At 53.6% G+C, this 23407-nt stretch overlaps 4 protein-coding genes across 4 annotated transcripts; 3 read left to right on the plus strand and 1 right to left on the minus strand.

The window, feature by feature from the left end:
• Positions 1 to 1095: 1095 nt before the first annotated feature.
• On the plus strand, positions 1096 to 2784 carry CkaCkLH20_13292 (glutamate decarboxylase; the record flags this gene model as incomplete). The annotated part of the gene is made up of 4 exons (XM_038896002.1): positions 1096 to 1161; positions 1232 to 1522; positions 1567 to 1611; positions 1657 to 2784. The coding sequence occupies 4 exons, from the start codon at positions 1096 to 1098 to the stop codon at positions 2782 to 2784; spliced, it is 1530 nt and encodes a 509-aa protein (XP_038738694.1).
• Positions 2785 to 3304: 520 nt separating this feature from the next.
• CkaCkLH20_13293 (uncharacterized protein) lies at positions 3305 to 5479 on the plus strand (the record flags this gene model as incomplete). The annotated part of the gene is made up of 1 exon (XM_038896003.1): positions 3305 to 5479. The coding sequence occupies one exon, from the start codon at positions 3305 to 3307 to the stop codon at positions 5477 to 5479; it is 2175 nt and encodes a 724-aa protein (XP_038738695.1).
• Positions 5480 to 11797: 6318 nt separating this feature from the next.
• CkaCkLH20_13294 (uncharacterized protein) lies at positions 11798 to 13164 on the minus strand (the record flags this gene model as incomplete). Its single annotated transcript, XM_038896004.1, has 2 exons — positions 11798 to 12868; positions 13096 to 13164. 2 exons carry the CDS (start codon positions 13162 to 13164, stop codon positions 11798 to 11800), a joined length of 1140 nt encoding a protein of 379 aa, XP_038738696.1.
• An 8828-nt stretch (positions 13165 to 21992) lies between these two features.
• Positions 21993 to 22976, plus strand: CkaCkLH20_13295 (arylesterase monooxygenase; the record flags this gene model as incomplete). The annotated part of the gene is made up of 1 exon (XM_038896005.1): positions 21993 to 22976. The coding sequence occupies one exon, from the start codon at positions 21993 to 21995 to the stop codon at positions 22974 to 22976; it is 984 nt and encodes a 327-aa protein (XP_038738697.1).
• Between the last annotated feature and the right edge of the window lie 431 nt (positions 22977 to 23407).

Below are 23407 nucleotides of genomic sequence, written 5' to 3' on the forward strand. Positions count from 1 at the left end.
TGCCGACAGAGTTTTCGCGGTCATCTGCGGGCGAGGAGATCATTGAGATTGTCGAGACGAATGGCAGATTATTGAGGAGCCAACGCAGGGGGTAAGACAACGTTGCAGTTGAAGCGGTGAGAAAGCTGCTGTGAGACCCAAGGATCTGGCGAAAGACGCCCGCAACATGCCAGAAAACCGAAAGTCTTGCTCTCTATGCGTCGCCCATCACTGCAAAGCGAATCCGTATTCCGAAAAGTGTCGTTCCATTACTCGCCAGAGTCAGACGACAAATGTTTGCTGCCCAATTCCATGCCCTGTCAATAAGAGGCGCTTGTCGTCTGATCCGCCCAAGCTGCTGGGACAGAAACAAACATGGCCCGAGTCAACATGCCTGCGAGAACCAGAAGCAGCAAACACCTCGCCAGGCCCAACATATGCAGCCCAATTCTCCTGCAGCGTGCGTCGCCATGCTCTCGGGACGCACGCAAAAGGGGCCGGCGTCACGGTGAGACATGTCCAAGGGACGGCGCGGGCGGGACAGCCGGAGACGGCTCAGTGTCTAAGCTGTGCGGCCTTCAAAGTTAGCGGCTGTCGGGGCCGGGTCGCACCAGCCCCGGCGTCCGTGTTGGCAGTCTGGAGGAATTGCTCCCTGCACTTGCTGGGACGCTTAGCAAGACGTCCGGTATCTGCAATGATCGATGGCTTTGGTTCTCTCATAGATGATTGAGCAGATGGGCTCTTGAAGCACATATAAACTGGGAAGCGAACTGGCCAACCCCGCTTCGCCGTCAAATGACGAAAAATCGCCGATGATTATGAAATCCATCGGCGGCGGGTCAGCGGCGACGGCGGCTAACCCCGGCCGCGGTCGCGCCAATTCTCTCCGATGTGCCGTCATCCGAAAGAGGGCCGGCCCATGAGGAATTTCTTCCCGTTTCTTATCCTGGCAGAGCATCGCAGTACTGAGCATTTCGGTAGACCGGGCCGTCTGTTGAGCTTGACGTATATTCGACAGTCATTTTCTGGGAACTTGAATACTCTTCTCGATAATATTTGCGGGATTAGCTGCTCTGAGAGAATTTTTACCCGTTTCATCCGGTCTTGACCATCATCATGAACGGCGTCAATGGCAACCATGCTGCCCTGCAGCAACTAAGGCGAGCTGAAGAAGTCGATGATGTAGGTATTTCCGCGGAAATGACTCAAAGAAAGCCGCCAGACATTGGCTAATATGTCCATCTGACTGCAGTTGCTCGAAGCAGTCAAAGGGCTGGTCGTTCCCTACATCAGAGCTGCTGATGAAGCCGCAAGTCAGAAGGCGACCGGCAACACCTCGGTGAACATCGACGGCGTCCCAAGCAATGTGCTGGTAGACACCCAGAAGCCCGAAGCCCTCGTGGAGAAGTTGAAGTTCTCCCTGCCTGAGGGTGATGGCCTCGGTAAAGAGGGCTTGCTCGACGTAGTGCAGAAGATCTTGAGGTACAGCGTAAACACCTGGGACCAAGGCTTCATGGACAAGCTCTATGCCAGTAACACTCCTGTAAGTCCGCTTCTTGATCTGCCAAAGCATCGCTAATCCGTTAGGTCGGAGTTGTGTCGGACCTGCTCTTGTCTATATTGAACACAAATGTGAGTCATCTTCCGCGGGACCGGAGCAACTACTGACCAAGTTAGCTGCATGTATATCAAGTTTCGCCGGCATTGAGCATCATTGAGAAGATCACTGCACGAAAATTTGCGAACTTGTTTGGCTTCACCGGCCCGCGAGCTGGTGGTGTCACATGTCAGGGTGGCAGCTCATCCAACCTGACTTCCCTGGTAGTCGCTCGCAGCGCGCTGTACCCGGAGACCAAGGCAACTGGAAATGGCTCGCATGACTTCGTCGTCTTCACTAGTGCACACGGGCACTACTCTGTCGAGAAAAGTGCGTTGACGTGCGGTCTCGGTGCCTCAAGCGTGTGGGCGGTGCCGATCGACTCCGAGGGCCGCATGATTCCTAGCGCACTGAGAGAGCTGGTCGTGCGAGCCAAGTCGGAGGGCAAGACGCCTCTGTACGTGAACTCCACGGCAGGAACAACAGTCATGGGCTCGTACGACCCTTTCGAGGAGATCTCGGCGATCTGCAAGGAGTTTGGAATGTGGTTCCACATTGACGCAAGCTGGGGAGGATCCGCCATCTTCTCGAACAAGCAGAAGTCCAAGTTGAAGGGCTCGCATCTGGCGGACTCCCTTACTGTCAACCCCCACAAGATGATGAACGTGCCGGTGACGTGCTCGTTTCTCCTGACTCCAGACGAGAAGGTTTTCCACAAGGCCAACACTCTTCCTGCCGGGTACCTTTTCCATAACGTGGATGAGGCCGACGATGTCTGGGACCTTGCAGACCTGACCCTGCAGTGCGGTCGTAGGGGTGACAGTCTCAAGCTGGCCCTTGCGTGGATCTATTATGGTGCTGGCGGGTTTGAGAAGCAGATCGACCATGCCTTCTCGCTAGCAGAGCATCTTGCCACGCTGGTGCAAAACAGCAGCAACTTCGTTTTGGTGTCGAGCAACCCGCCGCCCTGCCTGCAGGTCTGCTTCTACTACGCACCCAACGGTCAGCTTGCGGAGCAACCGGAGAACAACACAAAACGTACGAGCCAAATGGTTGCCAGGCTCATCGAGCGTGGTTTCATGGTGGACTATGCTCCAGGAGAGAAGGGAAGCTTCTTCCGCGTGGTAGTGAACTGCCAAACCTTGAAGGGAACCGTCGATGGTCTGTTCAAGGCGTTGGAGGAGGTTGGCAAGGAGGTTGTGGTATGAGCCGATGGATGACTACCGGTACATAGGGATCTGAGAATCGAGCATCTCAAGAGTACACGAAAACAATCATAGATAGAACGATAGACGAATACTGTACGATCTGTCAGCGCCATATTCCTAGACCATTTCGTAGACTTACATGTTCATGCACTCGGGCGCCGAATGGGAGTTCGTCGTCCAATGTTCGGTGTGCATCAGAATATATCTGGTCAAGGTTCTGAATTCATTTTGCAAGAGTTTATCGCAAGCTGGGCGTCTGAAATTCAAATGTAGGTCCAAGGAAACGTCGCAATGAGAAACAGAAGGAGAGAACGACGTTTAAGCTGACATCGAGGAATGGAAGGCAGGGGCATCGTCAAGGGCAGGGAGGAAGGTGGGGTCGTGATAAGATAAGAGATAAGATAGCAGGCGCTGGCCAAATTTTTTTTCTCGGCTCAGCTTCCAAAGCACATGCGACGAGTTCCGCTCTGTTCCTCAGCCACCCACTCAATTGCACCTGCATCGGTCACGCTCAGTCACAATGCCTAAGCCCAGAACAAAACGACAAGCGATTCGCGACGAGCGAAAGCAGAAGAGGAGGGAGACCCACGAGGCCAACTTCGAAGAACGGCGAGCCAAGCGCAGACGCACCGAAGACGAGACCGAAGAAAACGCGGAGCCTGCCAACGACTACGAGAATGACGGCGAGCAACAGCAGTCGTTCCCCAGCAATGGCCCCGAGAGAGAGTTTTTCGGCATGCTCGCCGACGAGGAGCAGGAATACTTCCGCCGCGCCGACGAACTTCTCGAGTTGAACCAATTCCCTACCACGGAAGAGCGCGACGTCTTTCTGCAGAACATCTACAAGGAGGCCCAGGGCAAGGAGCTCAAGCTCGCTAGCAGTCAATCGCTGTCGCGTTTGATGGAGCGCTTGATCTTGCTTTCGAATATCAAGCAGAAGAAGCAGATCTTCAATGCTTTTGCAGGCCACTTCCTGTCGCTTGTTCAGCACCGATTCGCCAGTCACTGCTGCGAAACACTGTTCTTGCAGTCTGCCCCGGTCGTTACACAGGAGCTGGGTGGTATTGTTCCCGAAACGCAGGATGAGGATGATACGGAGATGCAGGATGGCGAGGAAGCAAAGGAGGACACGACTATGGAGAATCTTTTCCTCATGACATTGGACGAGTTCGAGCAACACATGGGCTTCCTGCTCACTGACCGATTCGGATCCCACACCCTGCGAGTGCTCCTCGTTGTCCTCTCTGGTCGCCCGTTGGAGGACTCAGCAACAAAGTCGCTGCTGAAGAGCAAGAAGAAGGAGCACATCTCTGTCGCGGGAGCCGGTGCTGCTTCTCAAGATCTCAGCCAAGGGCTCAGAGCCGTCCCCGAGTCCTTCATAATGGCAACAAAGAAGATCATCCAGGATGCCGTCGCCGGCATGGACTTCACCGCTTTGCGTGTTCTCGCCAAGCACCCAACCGGCAACCCTCTCCTGCAGCTCCTGCTGGAGCTCGACATCTCCCTCAACCACAAGAGCGACAAGTCTTCGGCAGCGGCAAGCAATGAGACTCTGCTGTACAGGCTCTTGCCTGACGCCCCGAAGTCCCTCAGCGACAGCACCTCGCAAGCGGCGGACTTCGTCAACAGTATGGTCTACGATCAGATCGGTTCCCGTCTTCTCGAGACCCTCATCACGCACTGTCCCGGCAAGATCTTCAAGGCCCTGTCGCAGAACTTCTTCGGCGAGCGCATCGCGACGTACGTCCGCAACGACATTGCCTCGTACCCTGCTCTCCGTGTCCTCAACCGTGTCAGCAAGGATGACCTTGTCGAGGCCGTCCAGAAGATCATTCCGATTGTCCCGACCCTGGTTTCCAAGGCCCGCTACAACGTCCTCAAGACCCTCTTCGAGCGTTGCGAGGCCCGTGGTGCCTACGAGGAGAAGGCTGCTCTCACCAGGGCGCTGACCCAAGCACTCGGGTCCGACCCCAAGGACCTCGTGCCTAAGCTCTGCCATTTGGTCGAGGAGGAGCCCGTTGAAGAGGAGAAGTTCCAACAGTCACAGGCTCCCCAGAACAAGAACGCCATCGCCGCACACGGCGCACACCTCGTGTCAGCCATGCTCAGCATCCCCGGTCAATCTGCGAAGGTCGCCCAGAAGTCCCTCACCTCCCTCACCTCCGACCTCCTCTTCAAGCTCGCGACACAATCCATGGCGACCGTGAACGTCCTCACAACAGCACTCGCCAGCCCTGCCGCGCAGCAAAACGAGTTCTTCCACAAGATCCTCATCGGCGCCCTCGCCCCGCTCGTCGGCGACTTGGCAGAGTCTCAGACCGGCCACAACGTGGTCAACGCCATCGTCGACGTCCCCTCGCGCGGCAAGGACCGCTCGGTGCCGTTCCACCTCAAGCAGACCATCATGTCTTCGCTGGCGGAGCACGAGCGGGCGCTGCGCGAGTCGTGGTTCGGACGCAGCGTGTGGCGCACGTGGAAGGGTGACATGTGGAAGACGAGGCGGTCGGACTGGGTCAAGTGGGCGAAGGAGGTCGACGGCCCTGCGGAGGAGATGAAGCTGAAGCCGTGGGAGAGGAGGAAGCTGGAGCAGCAGCGAATGGGGCAGGTCAAGCCGCAGCAAAAGGAGAGGAAAGAGAGGGTTGAGGCGGAGGCTGAGGCAGAAGCAGAGGCGGAGGTCGAAGCGAACGGGGAATAATGTAGCTTTGTATGATACCCGGCATCTAAAAGAATGATATTTACCCAAGTCAACTGAGTTCGCCTCCGTGCTACATTCGTCATACAGCCAACTGGTTTCCTTAATGCACATTGAGGGTTCGAAGCAGTATATCTTCTAACCTCTATGATTCTTCGGTATAATTCTGTACCTTGAGTCTTTTCGTGCGACTTTAGGGATGTGGATGAGGTCTCAAAAGTGGTTCAACGAAGACGACAAGCCATCAGCCCGGTCTTTCGCAGCCAAGTTCAAGCTGGCCAGGACATTGCGAACTTAGCATGTATAATCCAAGACGAAACTTATGAATAGCTGCCAGATGCAAGACGGCAACGGCGATGATGTTCGATTTCCCCGAACTGTCAAGCTCTTCGAGCCTTTTATGTTGTGTAAGGCACGTCCGCATCTGGAGGAAAACTGGACTTTCTCACCGAGTCACCAGGATATAATCAACATGGATATTGCTCAGAACTTCACAGTTTGGCATTTCCTATGCACTTATATATTCGACGAAAACGCTGGCGCGACTGAGAAGCAGCTTGATTCGTCGATAATAGAACTCGGCATCGACATTCTGACAAGTGTATGTATGTATCAGGACAGAGTTTTATTCTTTCAGAATATTGAATGTTAAATGTGTACTCGTTGGGTATGGCGAGATATCTATGACCAGATCATAAGGGTGGCTGCATTGTATTGCGCGGCGTATTGCATTTGTTCTGACAAGTGTATTTCCATGGAGTTCATTCTAAAGGAAATTAAGTCTGCTGCATTGCCATGATCTGACTCACTGGTAATCATTGAAGAACACATTGCGAAGTTAAGCTTTATTGTTCATCCCGAATCTAGACTGGACGTGAGATTTCCGTGGGGTCCAGCATATCGGATCCCGAACTTTACCTACCTACCGTCGCAGAGATCCGAGCCAGGCCGGATTGATGCCCGGAACCTAGCATATATTGCTCGAGGACAAATGTCATGTATAGGACGACCGCAAGCACGAATAGAGCATCTGGAGCTACTGGGTTGCTACCATCTTGGATTAGAGTTAACCAGCAGTATAGCGAGAAAAGAACAATGGAAAGGAGAAGGACATGAGACACAGCAGCATCTCCAACATACTCATATTCATATGAATGCTCCTGGGATGATGGACGTCAAGGCGGGATAGAGCGGTAGTTGCAAATTCGAACCGTGGTTTGGCCCTGATGTTACAGATCCCAGTTGTACAGCCTTTGGGGTCTTATTCCTTCCCTTTTAATAATCGGATGAGTCTATGGACGTGGAAGGCCTATCCATCAACAAACATTGCACAACTATCAATACTTTTATACCATCTGACGCATTCTGCATAACCGCTTTAACATTCTTACTCGTCTAATAAGGCGCCATCCAAGGGTTGGACATGGACACTACTTGAAGAAAAAGGAGCATAATTGTGTATCAACTCAATCTTATCATCTGTTTAAAATCACGATCTTCGCGATTTCCCCACAATTTTGGGGTCTCGCGCCAGCGACCTATTACTGTTTATACTTGCTAGGTATTTACTTATGTTGTTCTGCAACTTGCTGATCACTCTTGACGTGGCGGATGCAGGCAGCGTTCAGTCATAACTGATGTGGCAGTGATAAGATAACCTGCTTTGTGCATCCCTTCAGTAACACTCATACAAAGTTGGACTTTGAATGCGTTTTCGAATCATCGTCCTCCAGCACCGGTCTCTTTATATTATTCAACACTGTTATAAAACCATGATCAACGTCTGACAGGACCAGGGGCCGTGAGATTAGTTGCGTATGAGCTTTAGAATGAAACAACTCAACAAACCTGCACCCATCAGCAGAAGCTTTATCTATGCAAGCCTTTCATGCGTTGGCAGGAAAGACGGCTCTAAGCTAACTCGGGGTAATTAGATCTAGTAAGCCTTCTTCCAACCAGAGAGTTTCATAGACACGTGAACGGTCTGAGTTCAGTGGTATGGCTACACCTGACGTTCTCTTAGCAGGCTGCTCGCAGGATAAAATTACGGCCTGTGAGACTCTGGATCACTTCACCGTACGAGCAATCTGTGATCTTTTAAAGAGTATAAGTATGACATTTGTGTTTTCTAGGATCGAAATGTAGGAGCGTCGCGGCTGGGGATGTCGCAAAGTGGTCCGCAGTTGCACCCCCATCGCCACATTCGCACCCCCATCGCCACATTCGCACCCCTATCTCCACAGTCACATCCCTATCTAGGCAGAAAACTGTCTAAAAGACGTAACACCGCACAGTAGAATACTCGCCAGATCAAGAAAAATGGTGACAGACAGCTGTAAGTCAATCTTGATCAATGTAGTATTCAGCGTCGTCGATTCAACTTCCAGTCCCAGCTGTGGCCTCTGGGAGATGATGGCAAGCCTGGTAACTAACTCTCCAATTTTATGTGAAGGAAGCTTACAGACACCGAACCGGGCCTTCTATGCTCGGGAGCATTGAAATTAACGCCCGGCGAGGTTTTATATGGGTAGCTCTCGCATGCACTTCCAACGGGCTCGAAGCCTGGTCCAAGCCCAGGCACTCCCACACGTGACATTGGGCAGATGGGGGAGAACGCCCCTAAAATCATGGCGCAAACCAAATTGAAACTTGTGACTAGGTATATAGAAACACAGTAAATTGATTGAATATTCATTCCCCAAAGAGAATCGAAATTGAACATGCCATGTTGTTCTCGTAGCATCTTATGCCAGAGTATCGGAAACGCCAAGTCTAGTCATATATCCATCACTCAGCTGACCTCACACCCAAAACGTTTCTTCCCCTGCCAATCACTCATCTAGTAATACTCGCAAACTGACGAAAGTGAGAGACGCCACGACACAAGGTCAACTTTCGCGTTGCAGCTGTCAGCCTGAGCAACAGCCATTGGCCATGGACCTATGCAATTCCTTGAGTACCAGCAAGTCATGTCGCCCTCAGTCATGAACTTGTACACAGTGGAATGAAGAAATCCATTGTCTTGTTTTACGTTAACCTAGTTGACCTCTCAACTTAAATATCGAAAAACCCGTCTTCCCCGCCCGTCCCGACGCCGTAACAGCGGGGCCATACCCCCGTGTTTCCGGACGCGGGGTCGTTGGAAGCGGGGTTCCCAGCCGAGAACACCGGCATGATCGAAACACCCAGGGAAGACATAAAACAGGATGACCAGCAACGATTGCAATCTTCTCACAGCCAATCATCGATCGGACATTCTTTGGTGGAGCAGTCGTCTTAGCTGACAAGGCCACAGCTTCTGGCAACTTCTATATCGCGATGCAGGTCGGACCCAAAGGCCGGGGGACAGGTCTCCATTTTGTATAACGTCATTCGTCACCTATCATTTCCCTCTCTGTTTGTAGGTTATTCGTCCTCAGTATCGCGAATCTCTCCAGCAAGATACAGCTCAGACAAGGCTTTCTCTCAGCATCGTGTTTTCCGCGGATATATCCAGACAGGCTGCTGTGACTGAGAATCAGAGCACCCATTGCATCGGTACCATTGTGTCTTTGTCTATGTGACTGAATTGATAAAAGAAATACTTTATACTGAGGAGTTGTATGAGACGTTAAGATTGACACTCGCCCTACCAACAAGCGTGGCTACGGGATAGGATTGTGCCATGGCAAAACCAAATTTGGATCGGCCTTCCGAGCATCTGAGAAACGAAGCCCATCTCATAGAACCTGTTACAAAACAAGATAAATACGCTCTAGAGAAATACAGACAAAGACACTCAGTCCGGCTACATCCATGTTCATGCTTTCTTACTGATTCTCTTTGAGTTTGAGACAAATTCATCAAGAGCCACATCAACACCTTAGCTGTTCCAACGACAAGCCAAAAGGAAACCCCCAATAGAGAGAATCCCCACCGCCGTTTTCAGTCATTGCTGTCCTCGAGATATTCACCCTAATGACATAAAGGGTAATGGAGCAGCTATTGGCCTTTCCCAAGATACTGCATTATATTACAAAGGATCCAATGGACATGGCAAGAGAGCAACCTACTTCGAAAGCAAAGTTACTTACGTTCAACGCCCGAATCACCTGGGGATACATTAAAGTCTACTGCAAAGTGATGACGACTTTAAATAGAAATTTGGGATGCCGCTTCGCAAAGCCACGAGCTTGAGTTCCAAACCATAACATAGTCCCCATTTCTTTAAGGGTATGTATGCGTAACTCCAGCAAGAGCAAGGTCTTATGAGGAGGGACCTTCTTGTCACCGAACTACTATTTTCCCTCCCAAGCCGTCCTGGCTGCCGTGATACCACTTGGGAAACAAAGTCAAACTACCTCCCAGAGGGTATAAAACGCTCCTCCGCTCGCACGTCTCGTTGCGAGATGTTCAACCAACAAATGTAGCGATATGGGGTGGGAGCGTGAAATGATTCTTGAAATGTTTTTCGACAAGCATACCGTTTCATCCATAACTCAGGTTCTTCCGAAGAACATAGAACGTCCAGCATGCGTATACTGCCAGCTTGTGATAAAACTCGCGCTATCACCATCCTTCACCCTCATCGGTTATGTATTCAGTATCAACATATAAACACCATGAGGATAGCTCTCCCCGAAGCCACCCTCCCTCACCTCCATCATCACATCACGTCAAATCTGTAAAAGATATAATGCTATTTTCGCCGATCAAAAATGGGAACTTCACCAGAACTGGACTGGAGGATTCTCATCGTTGGTCTCCAATGGAAAGAAACAGCCCAATGAAGGCATTTATATACAACCCCCAACCCCAAACTCCAAGAAACCATCTTCCTCAAGAACACAGAAGAGGAGTATATCAGAAGACAACACGTCCAAGAAAACAACCCAGCAATTTCGACGCGAGCTCTCTTTGCATGATATCACGTCAACACCATACCATGCTCAACGAGTAGCTATGCACGAACCTACCAATAACCTCCCCGAGCTCGACATGACACACAATCACCACAAGCATCCATCATCTCCCCCTTGAAGGTATCCGCGAAGGAATAATACCTGCTGTTCAACACCACGCAGCAACTCAAACAAGTAGACATCCATGCTCCCAGCACGCACCAATCCCACGACATGTCGAGCCGTATCATTAAAGTTATTCCAGTTCCAAACTTCATTCTCTCAACCATCTTATTACTCTCCTACCAGAACGCGATCTTACTTATATACTCCACCTGGAAGGCCCGACAGCACGAACTCACCGGGAGGGGCGTCGTGTCAGTCGTGTAAAAAACGCCCGAGACCACCTGACATCGTCACCTCTCGTGGTACCCATTAGAAGGAACAATCGAGCCGTCTACCTACTGCCTCGCACGGTAGAGAATACGTATACCTCGTGCGTGAACTGTAGATGGCAGCAGCCCAGCTTCAGGACAGCCTACATCGCACGATAACTGGGATCAAACCTACTCACTTTCGAGTACATGCCGCACTAAACGGCCCCCTTCGACAACGGTCCGCCAGACGGGCGAACGTCGACAAGGCGGCCGAAGACACGAAGCTAGGGGTGTGTGAACAGCACACCTTCCCCACCCCACTCACGATGGAATCATGTCACCGAAATGCCACATCAGAACAACATCCAGAACGCGCAGAACCACCAATGAAGAACGTGCTTTTGACGAATCAGTGTTTTCTTCTGTTTTTCCTAATTTTTTTTTGGTGCAGTCTCGACTAAGTGACGGCCTCGCCGAAAAGTGCCTCTTACCAGCACCCGCTTTCACGCAACGGCGAGACCTTATTCTTGCGAACCCCTTTTTCTGTCGTCAAATTCAGAGTTTGTCCTGATTTTTGATTCCTCCTCCACGCCATCCGCCCCGATTGTGACTCTCTGTGCGTCTCCCCACTTCCTCCACGTCCATGTCGGCAGATACATTCCCGCCTCTTTCTGGGGAGCGTCTCTTCACGCCTTGACCCCGTGGCTACTGCACCTCCAGGGGTGCGTAGCCCTCCCAATCCCACCCTCCGTATAAAGAAAATGGGGCATAATAGCCCAGAGTCCGAATGGCGGACAGAAACTTGAAAACAGAAACGTAAGAATAGCAAAAAGCTCGCTGGAGAGATATCCCGGAAAAACCAAAAACGCCGCCACAGCTAAGGGTATCCTATGCTCCTTTTGATGGCCCGACCGATGCAATGCTAACTCTAAAAAGTCGTGCTGAACCAGCCAGGGTCCCTTCGTAATTTCGTGCTCGGAGGCCTTCCAACCGGTCCTCCTCATTACAGCCCGCCTCACTTTCCTCCGAGCACGCGCGAGCCCTCACCTCGCGTGTACTTCCGACTACAAGGTCGGTTCGGCAGTACCAGTGGCACTGTCGTCAAAGTTGTCGAAGTTGACAAAAGTGTCCCAGCTGTCGTTGGTCGTCTGACCAGGGGTAGCGCACTCGCTGCGAAGACCGTCGTACCGTTGAGTGTACGGGTTGAGGTGGCCGTCGAAATACTCGTGGGAGGTAAACGGATCCCCGAGTGACGGATCATGTTTCAGGTCGGCCATCTCGGGGTAGTAAGCTTGCTGCTGCCACGGGTTGCCCATGAACATCTGGGACATGGAGTCATTCATGTCGAAGTTAGGTACCATCATCTTGGCTTCCATAGGCAGCTCGGAGGTGAAGGACGACTCCAGTGGGAACAAAGTCGCGTCTAAACTCGTCATTGGCGACGGGAAAGTCGACGCAGTGCGAGTTGACGGACTAGCAGCGGCTGCCTCTGAGGATGGAGACAGGGCGGGTGGCGACTGAGCAACGTCTCGCACCACTGACGTAGATACATCCATGGGAGAGGCCACAGACTGTGTTCTCTCCCGTGGCTGTTGCTGTGGGGCTTGCTGGAAATTTACTGTGCTGAATGAAGGCGACATTGGGCTCGATACGGGGTGGTCTGGCTGAGGCTGTCGCTGGGGCATCGAGTTAGGCGCAACCGGTTGATAGTACATGGAGTTGGTCAAGTTGCGAGAAAGAGCCTGGGCCTGCTTGGTGGCATCGGGAAACTGCTCGGCAAACATCTTGTTGATTGGGTTGTCGGCCCATTCCTGGTTACGAAGACCAGCGACCATGCTTGCCATAGCGACGCGGTTGGCCAAGAAGGCGTTTACTCTATAGTCGAACTCGGGAGAGCCGGTCTGTAGGTGAGCTGCCAGCATGCGGTAGGACCTAGGCATGTCGTCCTCTTCTTCCTCATACATCTCCTCTGCCTGGACAATGGCCTCGGAGATCTTGAAGCCCTTGCCAGTTCGCTTCTTGTGGATTTCACTGGCCATCTTTGCGGACTGGACGCGAGCTTCAATGCTGCGGTCTGCACGGCGAGAGGCGGCGATGTATGCCCGCTCCTGGTTCTCTTCGTGAGATCTCTCAGTCTGCGGGATTCTGTTAGTCTATGGCCAAAGGGTGGGAAAGTTTGTTGTGGTGTGGGCTTGTGGCATGATAGGCTGTTATGGTGTGGGCATCATCCAGTGGGTGTGGGTGGCAAGCAATTGAGCGAGAGCAACAAATTGAGGCCATCGAGGAAGGTCAAGATACAGATTGAGGAGAACAACAGAGGGAAGAAGAGCCGATTGCGATGACGTCCTCCACGGATTCGTACCTTCTTCTGCCCCCTATCCATCTGCATGGTGGGCGATATGTTGCTTGCGTCTAGCGATCGCTTGGGCATTTTCGCTGACGTCGTCGTCGTCGGAGATGATCCGTTTATTATATCGATTTTGACTTGAGGCTTATCGCAGATCGCGTAGTCGATCAAGGTCCTCCTCGGCTTCGTCAGGGTTATTCGTTTTGCGGGCCGACGGCGATGAGGCTTTATTGGCTAGAACCTTGAAGCCAGAAACGCCTTGTTCGATTTCGATGGTGGTGTAAGTTGATGGCTTGCAGTGGTCGAGCGTGTGTCAGTCGACTCGGTACGTTTGTGGTCGGCGAGGGAGCTTGACGGTCGAGACCAAAGGGTTGTGTGAAGGGAAGGTGGCGGAAGTGGGACAGGGCAGCAATGAAGTCTTATAACAAACCAAGGGTTCGTGCTTCGGGGTCGGCTGGAACGACTAGGGACAAAGTATTAGTACGGATGGCGGTCCCCCCTCCAAGCTCGAGTGAAAAGTAAGGTGTTAGACCGGAGTAAAATGGAGCAATGTTCCATGCTCGAGGTGTGGTGCTTGCTTCTGCTGGCTGCCGGGTTGCTGGTGCCAGCAAGTAAGGTACAACAACGACCAGCCAGAGCCAGGATAGGCCCCAAAGCGCGCCGGGTGGTACAATCTGCGTGCGTACTTTGTGTGCTGGATACTGCCCGGTGGGTGCTGGGCATTGGAGGAGGTGCAGTGGCGGTATCCGTTAGGTAGACCAGCGTAGAGAGAGTGAGGACAGGCATGTGGTAGCGGAAAGGGAAAGTGGCATTCGCCTGGTTTCGATCGCTAGGCGATCTGGGAGCGTTTGATCGAAGGTACGCTCTGTTGATCGATCTCGATGAGAAGGAGGGAGTCGACTTTGGAGCTGTCCGCAGGTGATGTTAAAGATACGCCCTGGCGGAGGTATCGCCCCAGTCACTTATTCACTCTGGAAATCGAAGGAAAGAGAGGGGCGGCCACCAGCCCGCAGCCAGTTCTTTCCCCCCCTCTTTCTCGTACTCTACTGCATTGGGACTAGTGCCGGGTCGTTTTAGCCAGCAAGACGGGCAGGGGTCGCGGAAAGGAAACTCTGAATTGTGCAGGTGCAGCAGAAAGTGCGAGCGACTTTGGGAAAGAGGCAGGAGCAGGAGAGAGATTTGAAGAGCACCTACCTTACCACAGCCACCACTCTGCAGGAAGACGTCGGGTGGAGCACAGACCGAGCGGGGCGATTTCAAGCTCGGGCTCGCGGTTGAGCTCCACCAGGTGCAACCGACAGGGCGGGAAAGAGTCCCGGGCCACTTGCTCCACGCCCAATCCCGGCACCAGCACACAGCAAGACCTCACAGCTCCTTCCAGCACCCCAAGTCCTTCCTGCCCTTTTCTGAGGTCCATCACAGCTACGGAAATATTGTGCAGCGACAAGGCAAGAAGGACCGTCATGACAGAGTCAAAAGTGGTGCAGTTAACAATGGCAGGAACATTGGGAGCTCTGTCCTTCCTTCCCTTCCATCTTCCAGGGATACCAGTTCGATGCAGCCCCGAAGGAAAAAAAAATACATTCAGTGCCTGCCTTGATTGATTGACCCTCATCCCTCTCCATCCTTTCTTTTCCTTCCCGCTCAACACCATCTCGCACCAAAAGGGGAGGGTAGAGAAAGCAATTTCACCCCAGACACCAAGCCAAACGGCAATCCAACCACCAATCAACTGCCTATTTTCAAATCTGCATCTCCAGCTACTTACCTACTCGAAGCTGTCTCCCTGCACCGCCCGCCCGTGATGCCGCAATGGCTGGCTAATTCTTCGCCTGGCAGCTTCCTCATCTCCAATTCTGACGCCCTGGGCTGGCAATTACAACAAATGCTCTCATCTCTCCTTGATTATGACGGGATACCACTCCCTTTCAAACTCTGGGCCTTTCCTTATTTTGGTACTATGGCTCAACTCACCTCGGACTTGGTTGCCCGGCTCCCACCGCGAAGATCACCGCATCCAAAGCAGCTGCAGCACCACGTACCCATACCTCCGCCGTACCTCATGCTCCTCTGCTGGCAATTCATGCCTCGACTCGACTTGGCTACGAGCAGTCACACTTCAGAGCTTCTCCGCAAACATGCACACCTATGAGACAAAACATCCAGGCACCGTATCTCATACAGATCCGCCGTCCCTGCCTCTGCTTCCATGCGCGGGAGAGACATTCATCGACTGACACCGACACCGCCTTCGTCGTCCACCTCCTCAACATCCGTCTTGGCCGCTCTTCCTTCCAATCTCCCTTCGTATCTCGCATCCCGCCTCGCTTGAGCTCTCTGGAGTTAACTCCGCCGGGCCAATCTGGCCATTCACAGAGCCTGAACTCTCCCGTGGGATACCTCCTGGTACGAACTCAGCAGGGTCGCCTGTCTCTCACGGTACGGCGGCCACAACTGCAGCATGTGGCACAATTTCTCCGCGTTGCAGGTCGCCATGCTTTCCAGATCCAGAACCTTGTCGCCAACAGCTTCAACAAGACGCAACTCAATGGAAACCCAATTCTTACGGATACGCTTCCAGCAATATTTGATCCGCCTCATAAACTAGCCAGACCACGCTGCGAATATGCGGGCGGCAGAAAGCGAACACACTTGCAAACTTCCACTTGGAAAACCTCATATTTCACCACACCCACGCGGCCGCATGTCTGTCCAGCAGCACCAGCAATTCACACTCCGGGATTGGGTTGCCTGTCAATTGCCACTGGCAGTACAGCCCGTACAAAATACCCTTCGACACCTAAGTGGCATCCAAGCTCGCCTATCGAATCACGCACTGCGCTTACAATTGTGGTGGCAGAGCACAGTCGATGTTGGTCCGAATGCCTTGACGCTCGGTGTTGTAATCTCTCCGCGTCCGCCCTTCGGAGACAGAAGTGGATTCGGCGAAACGGGCCCTCAATGATCGATCCCCAGGGTCCGGCGCCGATTACCAGGGACCCCAGACTGTTGATGATGGGGTTTGCGGCATTGCCTTTCTCGGCGGAATATTCCAGCACAAAGCATCAACCTAGGTTCGCTGTTGGCAAGTTTCACAGCAACGACGTCTGCAACAACGGCCGCGCTCCAGCATCCAAATCTGCGCGGCACCTCATCTGCGCTTTATCATTTCCAGGGCCGTCGCCGCGCCGTCGTACTTCTCAAGTGATATGCTACGAGGCCGACTGCTGGAGCTTCTGACGGATCCCTCCCCCGGTCCAGCCATGGGACACAGCAAAGCGGTTCATCGGAACGATCCACAGGCCAACCCTGGCCTGGCTGGGCCAGTAGCACTGCGACCTCCGTCCGTGGCTTCGTCCTTCGCAACTCCGACCTTTCGTGGAAATGGTGTCGCCAGGGTCACGCTAGCTAGGCGGGATGGCTTGCTCCCCTCCCACTGAACCTAGGAACGCAATACCGGCAGGGTAGGGGCGGTGACTGTGAACGAGACAACGCCAAACCCGACTCGACCGTAACATTGCTGACTATTTACGTCCAACTCAAGAGGCGGGCGTTGGGCGCTACAGAAGTCTTTTTTCACTCAGACTGAGCAGCTATCTCGGGCGATAGCTTGTCTGCGGCTGTTTGTTTCTCTCAAGAGCGCACAACCACATGGCAAAGGCGACGCAAAGCTATTTCGAAGCCGCAAACCTTGGCAGGGCTGCTCGTGAGCATGCATAGACCAGCTACTACGCACATGCTTCAGGGACACCACAGCAAAACAACAAACGGCAAACATCAAAAAGCTGTGGCTAGAGCACAATCAGAGTTGCGCATTCCGTGTGGTCGCAGTCTGAGCTATCAAGACTCCCAGGGCTCCCCAGTCTCGCAATCGCTCAAACTCAGCACGGGCTACCTACCTATGGATACGCTTGACACGAGCCATGCAGTGAACAGCTATTACCCCGCTGGACGGGAGGGAGGAGAAGGCTTGCTTCTCCAAGGTACAACGTGCACCGTCCCCCAAGACTGCTCGTGAGTGCAACCTCCCGGTGGTGGTTACCTTTGAGGGCGTCTTGCTGGGCTGGTCAACCTTTCTTTCGGGACGACATTGATCGCGAACGGCAATTCCATCAGATTGGCAATGTGTTTTCTACATCAACTGGCGCGGAGTTGGCGTTAAACGATGTTCCCGAATCTCTGGAATTTGACGTCACAGCCATGGTCGATCAGCGGCTCAAAACAGCTCTGAGAGAATGTAAATGGCCTGACAGCCATCGGCTTTTGGTGATCTCGACTGCGCGTTAACAATTGGCATCGCCCTACCGTCGAAACGGAGCAAAGAGTCCGCGAGATTCTCTGGAGTAGCTGGCTGGCCGGCTGGCGGGAGCGTGAAACAGATACTTCACGGTACCAAAGCCTTTTCTCACACCCATCATAGGGACGAACTCCGTGTAAGCCAATCAACGAAGAGACTCAACTCCATTGGTACCGAGACTTTGTATGCCCACCTCTAGGGGTGGAGCTGTTCCCATTTATCGACATCTCGAATGCCGGTGTTCAGCCACATCTGAATCTTATCCAACCGAACAAGACAGACTGCGGATTGCAAACGTTCGCTGCCACTGAATCAAGGGGCTTAAGGCTATATTTCACTCTTCGTGCTGTATGCTACCAGCATATCAGCCACAGCGGGGCCGCCGGCGTGGTTCGTCAAACCGGAACATGCTCGTCCACAGGAAATGACATCGTTTCGTCGTCAGAGGCAGCGGTGCATGCTGTGGCTATTTGTGTGTCCATTCACTCAACCAGGATCGCTGCAAGTCGCTTACTTCTTCTGGCGGTTGTACAGATGTCACTGGCCAATCCCGCTTTCTCCGTGCAGAGGAGAAGAATCCGGCCGAGAGGAGCCAACCACAGAGTACCGCGCATCAACGTCCCTTCAAACTCATCATATCACGCTGCCAGGAACGAGTGGCAAAATACAGGCAGAAGCCGAGACCGTCCCCATCTCTGGGACATGAGAAACATCCGCCCAATGCAGCAGGATTTCTGCCCTCCTTGCGTCCGTCAATTCTCAACGACTAGAAAGTTGCCATCCAGATAACCGAGCCATCCACATCGTCCCACGATTCCCATTGTTTGAACCATGGCATTTCGCACTTCTCCAACTACGGGTCGGCAGAAGTCTCTGCGTCGGTGCCTTAGCATTCCTGTATCCGTCTCGTCTCCGCCTAGTATTTTGGCAGCGTAACCAAACCGTTCGCACATGGCCATGTCGCTCAGTCTGCGAGAATATTTCGTCACTCTTTCATGAAGCTGTTTCTTCTGAGGGAGTATCCACCAAGTAGCGAGTTGGCCATCTGCCAACGGTTGCAGACCTCTCCAGCAGTTCTCAGTAATTATTGGACGTTGGGGTGATCGCAGCTCGACGTCGACTAGACGTGCGACAATCGTGCAGCCGCTGCTTTAGATTCCCTGAGAACCAACCGCATATTCGCCCCTTACCCCGGAGACTGGTCTCATATCTTGATTCCACATGCGACGCCCCCGTTCTGTACCCTTCCCGTGAGCCAACAGAGTTCAGAAAACGGCGAACGGCGGCGCCGGGTGCCATTTCGCGCCCCGCTTGTGGCATCTGCCGGACAAAGTCAAATCACGATGATGGCAAAGGGATCTGCTACGGGCGCTGGCTGGCACATGGAACCGCGCCACACCTTGGGGGTCTGCAACTGGAGGCTCGAGGTCTCTACAACGACTCTTGGGTGGGGAGTTGACGCCATGTTCCTGAACTTTGACGCAAATTCCCAGTAGGCCTTGGGGTTGGATGGCCCAGAACACGGCCCTTCGACCGGAACGTATCTGCAAGGCATGTCGTGCCTTGCGGCATAAGTCAAGTCTTCTGCAGCCGCCTCGAATCCATTTGAGAGCATGCAGTCTCGAAACGAAGACCCTTGGAGTTGGAATATTATTGTCGTTTCCTATTCAACAACATGCCCCTCTCTGGACCCTTACATTGATCTGATTGAAGTCACGTTTGGAAAGACTGATTAGGTCCGGTCTAGACCGCACTACAGATTCTGAGACCGTGCAAAGTGCTCCGATGATAAGGGCCGCTACACGCCCTCGGTGCCTGAACATCCTCCAGCCAAGAGTCTCGGTCAACAGTGAGCCAAATGAACCGCGAGCAAAACCAAATCTTCGCGATGACTGGTTAACTGAACTCGGCCACAACGGACAGTTGCAAATGCTGATCGCATCCTCCCCGCTGTCAACTCTCTGAAGGCCTTCCTCTCCCAGCGATTGGAGATGGATGGGGCCACGCAGTAGTCCGTCCAACTAGTGCAAAGGAGCCTTAACCGACAGACTGGCACGGCCGCTAGTACGTGAAGGGTCTAACGACGCTGACTCGATATTCGATGCATGTTGGGCAATCTCGATGATGGTTGAAAAAGGCGATGGGAACTCCCACACAATTCCTTCCTAGTTTACCACTTGGTTGACTGAAACCCTCTCGTTCCTCAGCCACTCGACGCCAACAACCCGCACCCGCGAACCCGCGCACATAGTTCTTACCCGCCGGCCAGACTTAGGACACTCCCGTAGGCAGTTTGAGGGACCTACGCACGCTTGCGCGAGACAGCATTCTTAGAGCTTGGGCAGAACAACTCAACGAGGCGCATTAAGCGGCAATGGGCACTTCCATGTGAAAAGCCAGATTCCTCATGTCTGGAGTTGGACGCGTTCCGTGGGCGCTGCCACCGCCGTCTACAGCACGTCGCCCCTACGAAATTCAATGGCTCTTCACAACCGTTGAAGTTGGCGCCGGGTAGTGAGTCTCGGCCTCTTTCTTCCCGCTGGACTACACCATGTAATTCCCAAGTGCCCGGACAAGGCATGGTCTCACAGAGGTTCGTGGTCTCGCCAGGCTCTTCCGCTCTCCGCCCATGTCAGACAGGGTGGGACGCATGTCAATCGCAGCGCCTTGGGTGTCCCGGCAAAAGAGAGAACTTCGAGAAGACTGAAGAATCTGTTACATCTGAATTAATCAAACATATCCACATCAAGAAGCGTTCACTCATACGACAATTCTCCCCTCAAGTCTCCAGACCGACCGTTCCGGGGCTGTCGGACATGGAAATTTGTACACCGCCAGCGCGAGTTGAGCGCACGGTTTGGCTGCAGCCAAAGCTGTCCTGGCTGGCTACCCGGACTCGCGCGGGGCCTTTGAAGCACTGGATCCTGGTTTCCGATTCACAAGACGTGTTTGTCGATCGGACGGGGCCGAAGTTCACGATCCCCTCAATATTTCAGGGCAGCCCGCATCGCCGACATGGGCCCCTGGCCCCGCGAGCTGGTTCCTTTGTTGAACGAATCGGGCCAGACAACGTGCCATCGGAACATTTTCAGCCCCGATTCCAACGTGCTGCATCGCACCCGCCCGCCGTCGTCTGGATCGGGCGTGACGAGATTTTTTAATCAGTTCTCCATCAGCCCTGCATCATCCGGACGAACGGCCCAGTGTAGTCGTCGATCGACGGATTTGAGCTTCGAACGACGGCGGTAGCTAATTACATCTTTCCCCATCCACGCGCCGAGATTCTTCTGCTCCTTCTGCAGCTTACCGTCATATTAGGGGCAGCGTTTCGCAATGGTGCATCTCACGACAACAGGATCTTGTTTTCCCGTCGTGGCTTGGAGGATGGGGTACGCCCTTCAACAAAGGGGTCGATCGAACACGATGTCCCTATGCACGACTGTGGATCGTGGGTTGTGGGACTTTCATCACCATCGCTCCAAGATGAGATGACATTTCCCCGGATCACTCTCCGGGCGCAAGGGAGGTCGGCCCTTGGCGTAATCGCGCCCCTATAGCCGGAGTGTGCTGTGCTGCAAGTGCAGCTGCTCGCACTGACGACCTTGGATGAACGATCTTTTCGCCGCTTTTTCGATTTTGCGAATCGAGCTGGCTTCTCTTCCATTTCGAGGTTGCGATCGCGACGATGGAGACAGACTGCTCTGAGACCCGGGGGTTTGGAGAATGACGGTGTTGATGGTCGATGCGCCGGACGCGCTCTGACGCCCAGCGCGTGCCATCTTACCGGTAACGCAGGAGCCAGATGCTCCGTCACTTCGATGGGCAGCCGTTCTGCTTGTGGATTACGACGGATGCACCAAGCGGGTGAAGTTGCTTTCACCGGGAAAACAAACTGGTGATGATGGCCAAGCGGTCTCACGATGCGGCAACCTTGGTCCCACGAGGCCGGGACTTCTGACGGGCAAGTGCTCGATAGGAACACGACCAGGTGCATCCTCACCACCGCCAAAAGTTTGCGAGTGCTGAAGGTGTCGCTCTCGCGGTTATCGTCGCCGTCAACCCCTGGCCGAATCAATTTTTTACCAGACGAGAATGAGGATTCGGCGTGCATCCTTCACAAGTGGAGAGTTCTTCGGCAAGAGCCCTGTCGTTTACATCGCGACCGCGACTTAACAGCGAAGCATCATTCGTCCGTTTTCACCCTCGTTGATTACAAACAATTATCCAAAAACTGCGATGTTTCCCGATAGAGGATGCTTGTTGCCGGCCAGCCTTTCTCTTTCTGTGAGACGTAACACGACCTCACTTTGCCAATACCACCGGTTTGCTATCGTTGCACCCTGCATGAGCTTACAAACCACATGCCAATCAAGGCGCTGCTGGCGTTACGAGCTCGACCGAATTGGCGGCCGACAAGAAGGATTGCTGAACAACCTCCAACGGTAAGGAATCATGATTCGTCCGCGCCAGCATTCGGGATTACGGGCAGCCCTCCCAGCACCCATGTTACTGGCGGATATTGCTGATAAAAAGCTACGATTCTCGTTGCGTTCGATATCCCCTCATCAACACACTCAACTCCGAGAAGATCTTGCTCAACTGTGCAAACGTCATCATGGCAACCGCTACCAACGAACTGCGTTACGACCCGGAATACCTGGCGGTCATCTCCGCTCGCGAGGGACCTACGCGTACGGTGCCCTTCAAAGACGCCCACGAGCTCCGCGCCTGGCAGGAACCGATGATGCGAAGCGTGCTCAGAGCGCAGCCTTCCCCTGAGCACGTCCTCGAAACCAAGATCCCCTTCCAGAGCCACGACGGCCAGGAGATCAACATCGTCCGCTTCGCGACCAAAGACATGATCGAGGCCGCCGAGCCTCAGCCCGCCATCGTCTACGTCCACGGCGGCGGCTTCATCATGTGCGACGTCGACATCTTCGCCCCGCAGATCAAGCGCTTCGTGGACACGATCGGGATGCCCTTCTTCGCGGTCGACTACCGCCTCGCGCCCGAGTTCCCGGACGGCCTGGGCGCCGAAGACGTCTACTTCGGACTGAAGCACCTCTCGGAGAATGCGAAGCAGTGGAACGTGGACGCGAGTAACATTGTCATCATGGGCGACTCGGCCGGCGGTGGCATCGCAGCCGGCGCCACCCTCATCGCACGCGACCGCGGCCTGAGTCCGAGGCTGAGGAAGCAGGTCCTCGTGTACCCGATGCTCGACGACCGGACCAAGATCGACGCGAGCCACGGAATCTACAGCTTCCTCACGTGGAACACGAACGACAACCGCATCGCGTGGGGCGCCGTGCTCGGGGACAAGGCGGGGGATCCGGACGCGGAGGTGTCGTTGTACGCCGCGCCGGGGCGGGCTTCCGCGGAGGATCTGAGGGGCCTTCCGCCTGCGTATATCGACGTGGGCGGGCTGGATCTGTTTAGGGACGAGTGTTTGGAGTACGCGTTGAAGCTGAGCAGGGCGGATGTGGAGGTGGAGTTTCATATGTGGCCGGGTCTGCCGCACGGGTTTGAGAGTGCGCCGGATATCGAGTGGGCTCGGAAGGCTTTGGAGGCGAGGAATGCGGCTGTGAAGAGGCTTTGATGGGGGAGTGGTTGACTTGAGAATGGGGACAGCATGCGTAGTGAGCGTACGAAGATGCGAGCTGGGGATCTCTATTTTGGAGTATTGAAATTGGAGTCTTTTCGCCGGTGATGAATTCTGTGAGCTCTGTCCCTGCGCGTATAAGATGCTGTCTATGCATGAAGAGCGGTCGAGTCTGTAACGGAATAGATGTACGGGACTCGGACTGCCTTTATCTGTCTCCGAGCTCTAAAATATGACTAACGGCTTGAATCGTGAGAAGTCAGGCGTTGAACAGATCTTCAGTCTGTCGGGTGAGCAGGGTGATAGTCTCGTCGTCTGCTGCTGAGTAGGAGGTATTTGTGAGGATACCCCGGTGATGATGACGGGTGACGGAGAGGATCGACGACGTGGCGACTGAACTGATACCACGCATGGAGATCGGGACGGGC

This window comes from Colletotrichum karsti (genome assembly GCF_011947395.1).
Source record: "Colletotrichum karsti strain CkLH20 chromosome Unknown Scaffold85, whole genome shotgun sequence".
NCBI classification, from domain to species: domain Eukaryota; kingdom Fungi; phylum Ascomycota; class Sordariomycetes; order Glomerellales; family Glomerellaceae; genus Colletotrichum; species Colletotrichum karsti.